Source organism: Panicum hallii, chromosome 6, assembly GCF_002211085.1.
Source record: "Panicum hallii strain FIL2 chromosome 6, PHallii_v3.1, whole genome shotgun sequence".
Lineage (NCBI taxonomy): Eukaryota > Viridiplantae > Streptophyta > Magnoliopsida > Poales > Poaceae > Panicum > Panicum hallii.
The window spans coordinates 8,396,402-8,404,351 of NC_038047.1; the positions used below are offsets into that span (position 1 = coordinate 8,396,402).

The 7,950-nt window shown below is 42.3% G+C and overlaps 1 protein-coding gene across 1 annotated transcript; it reads left to right on the top strand.

The window, feature by feature from the left end:
- The first annotated feature begins 1,407 nt into the window (after positions 1-1,407).
- On the top strand, positions 1,408-3,503 carry LOC112896194 ((DL)-glycerol-3-phosphatase 2-like). Its single transcript, XM_025964113.1, has 6 exons — positions 1,408-1,603; positions 1,726-1,950; positions 2,069-2,129; positions 2,258-2,405; positions 2,503-2,579; positions 2,651-3,503. Exons 1-6 carry the CDS (start codon positions 1,504-1,506, stop codon positions 2,772-2,774), a joined length of 735 nt encoding a protein of 244 aa, XP_025819898.1. The 5' UTR covers positions 1,408-1,503; the 3' UTR covers positions 2,775-3,503.
- The last annotated feature ends 4,447 nt before the right edge of the window (positions 3,504-7,950 follow it).

Here is a 7,950-nt window from a genome sequence, read left to right on the forward strand (position 1 = left end):
AAATATACCATAGGATAAATTAGTTTTTTTTCAAAGGTGCTTGTTCAATTAAGATGTAGGAAGACACTGACATCTCATCTTCCGACTTCGCACTTTTCTTGTCCTCCTTTTTTCTTTTTCATGTAGTCTCAAGTTCTACGTCTCATTGAAAGAACACGAGAATATACACTACCTTGGTTGAATATATGATAGGCTCCATAGTTGTAAGATTTAAATTTAGTCAATTAATAATATTATTGTAGAAGAACAATACTCCTAACGACCCCTATGTACCCAAATAACTCCAATAGTTCTGTTAGAACATGGTTTCTCCGCTATTGGCTTCTTAGGAGTGGGAACATGGGGTATCTAGAAATATTAACAAAATAACAAGATAGGCAAATGTCAAATGTCGCTATTTGATCACTGTAAATAGCAGTTAGTAAAGCACAATAATACAGAAGTATACATATCTTTCCAAATAATCACAATCCCCTAATAAATTTTAAAACACCTTACAACAGCATACAAGTAAGTTGGTAAATAATAAACAACTCGTGCAGTGTATTCATTGTCCAATAATACCACAACAGACATTGAAATATTTGTTTCTCCAGTATACTGCTCTATTTAATTGTGATCGTAAACAGAATATTTGAATAGAATTATACAAATCTGTGTGCTTTTTAGTTCACTTATGATCCCTTTATGTTGCTACTTGCTAACACGAGTGGGTCAATTGCTAAAAACTGCATACTCAGATGCTTAGGTTAACTGTGGTGCAAAATGACCACCTGGGTTCGAGGCATCGACTCCGCGCGGATGTTAATATCTTTTTTGAAGTTATTACAGGAATAAATGATACTTTTCCATTTCAAAAAAATGTTCAGAATTTTGTAACATATTCTGATACTAGATATGCTCGTGTTCCAGAAACGAAAATTTGTTACTGATCCACAAGCACCTACAATAATGTGGACGAGCCTCGAAAACTATGTGTCGCAATATAATGTTGTCCACTGGAAGGCTACTGCAATACTGCATGTAGTGGATCCATTATATTCGGTGCCTCTGATGATTGGTTCCGTTTTATGGTTGGTATATAGAGCATTTTGCGGATGCATGGTCTTGTTATAAGAAAATCATCATGGAGTTTCCTGGGTGCTTATTCTTTTAGTTAATTTTCTCTTTTTTCGAGGGCATCAATTAATTTTCTTCAGATTTTTTTTAGGTACATTAGTTTCTTCAGATCGGTACATTTGTTTTTCGGCCTGATCCGGTTCTCAAAACTGGGCTTTCCATGGCTGTCTGTCCGATCCCAAAACTCAAGCCCAGACTTGCTCCATCTCGGCCCGCACAGACAAGCATAGAACTTGCTGATGTCACCCCAATTTGAAGCGTCGCCGTCGGCGGGTGGGAGATTCGCAGCAACAGACCATCCGCCAGTCAGCAACCAGACGGGATTCCCCAATTCCCACGACAGCCACCACCACTCAGATCTCTCCCGCCTCACAGCGCGCGCCAATGCCATCCGCCGACGCCGCCGACGCGACGCCCGCGGCGGCGGCGCCGCCTAGGGCCGCAATCTCGCACGTCATCTTCGACATGGACGGCCTCCTCCTCGGTATCTTCTCCCGCTTGCTTCCGCTCCCCTGTTTCTTGGCCACCCGATGGGTCGGTCCTTGCTGGTGTTCTTCTCCCAATCTCATGATGGTTTCTTTCTCTGGTCCGGCCGGGCGCGCGCAGACACGGAGGGGTTCTACACGGCGGTGCAGGAGAAGATCCTGGCGAGGTACGGCATGGTGTTCGACTGGTCCGTCAAGGCCAAGATGATGGGCAAGACGACGGCCGAGTCCACGCGCATCTTGTTCGAGGAGTGCGGCCTCACCGGTCTTCTCACGCCGGAGGAGTTCCTCGAGGAGCGTGAGACCATGCTCAAGGAGCTCTTGCCCACCAGCGTTGCCATGCCAGGTGAGGAAGATAGTCTCCCAAACTTCTCTGCCTCTGCCCTCTGGGACGGCTACATTACCAATTTTGCGTGGTTACATATGGTTTGTGTATGCTGCTTAATTAGTGTTGTTTCTTGCAGGTGTCCTACGCTTGATCCATCATCTACATACTAATGGAATACCACTAGCTGTTGCAACAGGGTAACTATTTCTTGACATGTTATGATCTGTTTAGCTTTAGTCTTGTATGCTGTCCAAGTGCTCAAACAACTTCATAAGAATTGGAATTAGAATCCCATGAATGGTCTTTTGTTTGGCGTGCCTTACAGAACCCATAAACATCACTTTGCACTAAAGACTCAAAACCACCAGGAAATATTTTCCCTGATGCATCATATTGTCACGGGGGATGATCCAGATGTGAAGGCTGGCAAGCCATCTCCTGATATTTTTCTTGCTGCCATGAGGAGGTTCGAGGTATTTGAACTAACTGAGTAGAAACAATTATACTTGAATTCTTCCACACCCAAGTGATTGTCTTTCTGCCCTGATGTAAAATTGTGGGCTTTGTCAGTGTGATGTAGGACCCAGTAATTGCTTGGTTTTCGAAGATGCACCATTGGGTGTGGCAGCAGCTAAAACTGCTGGAATGTAAGTGTTCATCTCGGGTTAGGCATATTCAACCTTTTGATGGCAGACTTAACTTTTTCTTCCTTTTGCAGGCATGTATTGATGGTCCCAGATGCACGGTTGGATGTTTCACATCACAAAGAAGCCGACCAAGTTCTCAGTTCACTACTGGATTTCAATCCTAGCGCATGGGGCTTGCCAGTTTTCAAGGATTAGATAATTATCATACTAGATATGTCATGTCTCACCACATATTTGGTGAGATGATGTGGTTGGCATCCTACAATTCATCTATGAATAGTGGCATATTTCAAAAGATTACAAAGGGATAAAGAAAACTCGGGTCTAAGCTAGTAGAAGCATAGGTCGGCTTTACAGGTTTGTTGCTGCTTCAGCAAGGTACAGTATTTTCAGATTCATCATTCATATACATTTTATTTGTCAAAAACGTGAGAACAGTTCGAGCATTCTGGCAGCTTGTTTTGACAGGATATACTGCATACTCCATTCTGTAGAATGGCCCCTATCAACATCTGTTTTGACCTGAAGTTTTACTTTTCCTTTCAAATGAGAAGATACTAGGAAAATACTAGCATAGGTTTGTCAACGCTGGGCAATGCTCATTTTGAGTATGGAGGAGCCTATAAAGATGCCTAGATTCGCATGAAGATTGGGGTGCAAATGGTGTGGATATTTCCAAACCGGCCACCCGACTGCCCAAAGAGGGTCGGATAGTGATGCATAGTTTTTTCTACGGAAATTTAGAGATCTATTCTTTGGGATATTGGATCCAAATATAAGAAAGCAACTCCGTTGAATACCAAATGTCCTATTGGATAATTTGAATAGCTAGGTACTTAGGTTATAGGATTCGAGTAGTAACTTCATTTAAAAAATGAAACTGATCATGTTTATAAATTCAAAATAAATCTAAAAATACAACTATTTCTATCATTTTAACATTTAAGCATAGCTTCTTATCTGAGAAAATTTACAAAAGTTGTAAATGTTAGTGTTTTTGACTATATGTTGATGGCTAGGTATTCCTGGCAAAAATTTCAGTATATAAAGAGCATATTATAGTTAGGCCATTATACACATTGTCTATTATGCTATCTATGGTGACATCGACTGTGTTATAGATAGCAAACCATCTCTACTATTCGAAGAATTGTCTATAACCATTGAAGGCGGCCAAACACAATTAATATCCGTGTGGAATTTAGTGCCCTACTGGTAATAGATTATAAATGACATGGACAGTTCTTGTACCTAGCATTTGATTGGGCATACCTTATAATAAATTTCATTTTTGCTATTTTTTGGTTTATAATACGTTCAATCACATTTTAAGATTGGACCATGCAAAAACTGTACAGCTTATGAAAAAATGGAACATATGCATTGACAAAAACAATTATGACATCTTTTCCATAAAACGTTCGATTTTCAGATATGTAATAAGTTACGCTGAAATATATCTACAAGACACAATGAGTAACGGTGAAATTTCTAAGATCGAATTGGCATCCTACACACTAAAAAAAGGTTGGTATATTTCTGAGAAGTAACCATTCAAACATTATTGGTATAAATCAATATTTTTTCTGCTTTAATATCAACATACATGCATGGTAAAAAAAGTTAAACCATGATCACACTGGTGTATTCTCAAATACATCATATCAGTAAATAATGATTTTGACTACACATGCATATACTGATTAATTTCTATTGGAGCATCAAGCTCCTGCATCGCTCAACAAAATTGTCTTGACAGTTGCTCACTGCATGACCACGGTTCAGACACATTATGAAATCAAGAGTTGGGTAACACAAATCATTATCAAAAATTGAATGTCATGAAGCGTGCATGATTCCATAGCAACATCTAGATGGCCAAACTGCAGGGAGAAGTTGCTGCTATTCAATTGCCGTCATGCAGCAATCAACTCCATATATAAGTGCTGCTGAATTAGAGACATTTAGGGCTGTTGACGCCAAAATTTTGCATGTACAATTTTGGTAAGCAAAACTAGAGCTGATAGAGGATTTCAGGAAGGCCGACGGCACATTCTGTTCAAGGTACAGGTGATCTAGAAAAATCATCAGAAATTGCGGTCAAAGGTGCCGTGGCATTGGTCAAAGATGACATAGGTTCGGTCAAGAAGCGGTCAGAGGAAGTTCGAATCGGATTGCTAGATGATGTTAGCAAAAGATCTTATAGAAGTCCGCTTTCCTTCTCAAATATCTTGTAAATATGGTAGTTTAAGTTGTTTTTTTCGCTCAAGTTTGTTGGAGTCGTGTTAAGTTAGGAGTTTTTGTATCAGGCTATAAATAATAGCAGTTAGGGTTTTGTAAAGGACAATCATCATTTAATACAACTTTTCTCGGCACTTAGCCAAAAAACCTAGGAGTAGGAGTGGAGTAGATCTTGTTGACTTCTTCAGCAAGTAGCTGTATCGAATCGATCTTCGGCTTGTTGGTAAGTTCATTTTTATCAGATTCTCTAGATTTTAGCTACCCGCTTATCGCTGTTGTTTCATCTAGTTTAATCTACAAGTTATCAATTTCTATCAAGTTCTTGTAAGGCTGCATTGTCCGATCTCTTGCTAGTTCTTAATAGATTTCACAATTTATCAAGTGGTAGTCATTGGGTTATCAGCTTCATCTAATCTTTTCACTTAGTTAATTTATAACCGATTTATTCTTTGATTATTGCTTCTACTATCAAGTTGTCTACAACCTTGTACTTCGTTGCGTGTAGTCCGATCGGTTGGTTCGCTTGCCTTATTGTTGTTATCAGGTCAAGTCTTATCAGTTGATTCTGCCTACTGGCCAATGATGGCATGGTGGTGATGGTTCGGTAGTATCAATCGGCTCCCTTGGCCGATTCTGAGCTCAATGATAAGTGCAAATTCTAATATAATTAGATGCATTAGTTAATTATGCTTGATTTGTTGCCCTGTTGTTAGCGCTGTCTCTTAAGTTCGATCCGACTAATGGTGACCATAAATTTAGTTTAATTAAACTATATGTTTAATTATAAGGTTTTTATTCTTAATTCTATCTCATCGTGAAATTGGCTTCATAGCCGATGCTCGGTATTGTGCTTCGAACATCCTGGTCGATGCGTCTGATGGAACTATTCGGAATCCCAGCCGATACGTTCTTCATTGTTTTACAGATTAAATTTCTTTTCCCTTATCAATTACAGGTCAAATTGATTGGCACATCCCAAAACTAATTTGCAGGACCTGCACTAGAGATAAGCAGAGCTCCCAGGCCTTAGTGTGTCGTGCTCCGCAAGATTCATCATCCGATTTTTTGCAACAACACGCTTTTTGGCACGCTTGGTGGGACACGACTACAACTTCTTCACCATGCTAGAAGATCACAACGTGGAAGACGTCATCGAGGTCACCTTGGAGGATCTCGATGAGGAACAAAGGAAGCCGGTTGAGGCCAACAGGGATGCGTTCACCAAGCTCTGTCTCGAGTCTTTCAGCAAGACTAGAGGCAAGGTGATTCAGAAGAACCAATTGCCGACACCATCCATCACGATAACCAATACTACGAATGGGTCGGCAGAGTCATCCAGCGTGGCGGGTGGAACTTTCAGGAGACGGTTGACACTGCCGTTCATCATGTGCTGATTAATCAGTCTGGTGTTTTGGTCAATACCCTGACCAATTTGATCAGGCAGGTAGCTGGTGGACCCCTAGAACAGCAGACGGGTCTAGCATACTTCACAGTAGATCCATCGGCTACTACCAAAGGCAAGAACCCTCAGGAGGATACCTTGCTACCCAAGGTGCCACCGCCAATCCCTACGGCGCAGCAACAGGCGAGAGGCGAGTGGGCCACCATACACAGTTCCTCATCCGATGAGTGGTTTCCCTCCTCAACCTTCTATGCCACCTCCGGAGAAGTTTCAGCAAGCACCTCCCGCGCACGGGGGACATTAGCATTCAGTGCCGATATTACATGCCTAGGAGTATTGGCAGGCTCTGGCTGGTCATCAGTTTGGAGGCGAGCAGGTTGCTCATCCTAACATGCAGCACTATGCTCAAGACGTCCCTGACTCATACTTTCGGGCTGCGAGATATCAGGCTAGTGCGGCATATGGCGGGCTTCCTCACGGCTATCACATGGCATCAGACTATGGAGGATACTAAGACCCGCTTCAAGAAACTGCCCAGATGCCAATTCCAATCCCGGCATTGCCGATTCCTCAGCCTGTGATACAGAATGAAGATTGGACCAATAAGATAGTCGATGTGATCCAGAATCATTTTAGGGGAATCCTTACCCTGAGGCATTCTATCGTGTACCCTTGCCAAATCGGTACAGACTGACGGATTTCTCCAAGTTCTCCGGCCAAGATAACATATCGACCAATGAGCACATAAGCCGATTCCTTGCACAGTGCGGAGAGGCTGCTGCAGAAGATGCTCTAAGGGTTCGGTTGTTTCCACTTCTCTGTCTGGATTGGCTTTCACTTAGTTTGTGTCCTTGCCCGCTAGCTCCATCCGTAGCTGGGCTGATTTGGAGAAGCAATTCCATAAATACTTCTTCATCGGCCTTCACGAGATGCGTCTGGCGGATTTAATCGCCATCAGACAAAGGAATGATGAATCGGTTTCGGAATACATTCAGAGGTTCAAGATGTGAGGAGCCGATGCTTCAGTTTGAACCTGACCGATGGGCAGTTTCCAGAACTAGCTTTTCAGGGGTTACGGGGTTACTACCAGCTACCAAGGATAGATACTCTGCCCAAGAATTCAAGAGCCTTGGGCACATTATCCAGAGGGTATCGGCTCATGAAAGCCACTATCAAGATTACAGGGGTGGCTGATATCAGAAGAAGGTTGCTTGCATGGGCTCCTTGGAGTCAGATTCTCTGAGGAGGACAATGAAGTCGGCTTGGCTGAATAGACCAGGAACAAGAAGCCGATATCATGTCCGTGGGTCAAGGCTAATACGGAGAAGTATAGCTTTGACGTCAATAAAACTGATCAGATATTTGATTTCCTGCTAAGGGAGAAGCAGATTCAGCTTTCCTCGAATCATAATATCCCATCGGCTGATGAATTGAAAAATAAGAAGTACTGCAAATGGCACAATTCCAACTCCCATAGTACGAATGAGTGCAAGGTCTCCCATCTGCAGATTTAATTGGCTATCGAGCAAGGAAGAATCCAGCTGGAGGAAAGCAAGAAGCCAATGAAGATCGATCAACATCCCTTCCCCGAAGCAAATGTCAACATGGTGGAGGTCGCAGGGGGGGAAGACTAAAGTGCTGACGTAAGAAAAGGCAAGAGAATCCGGATCAGTTGACCCCAAGGTCCAGGTATTGGCTGATGAAGCCTAGGGTGATGGTCATCACACC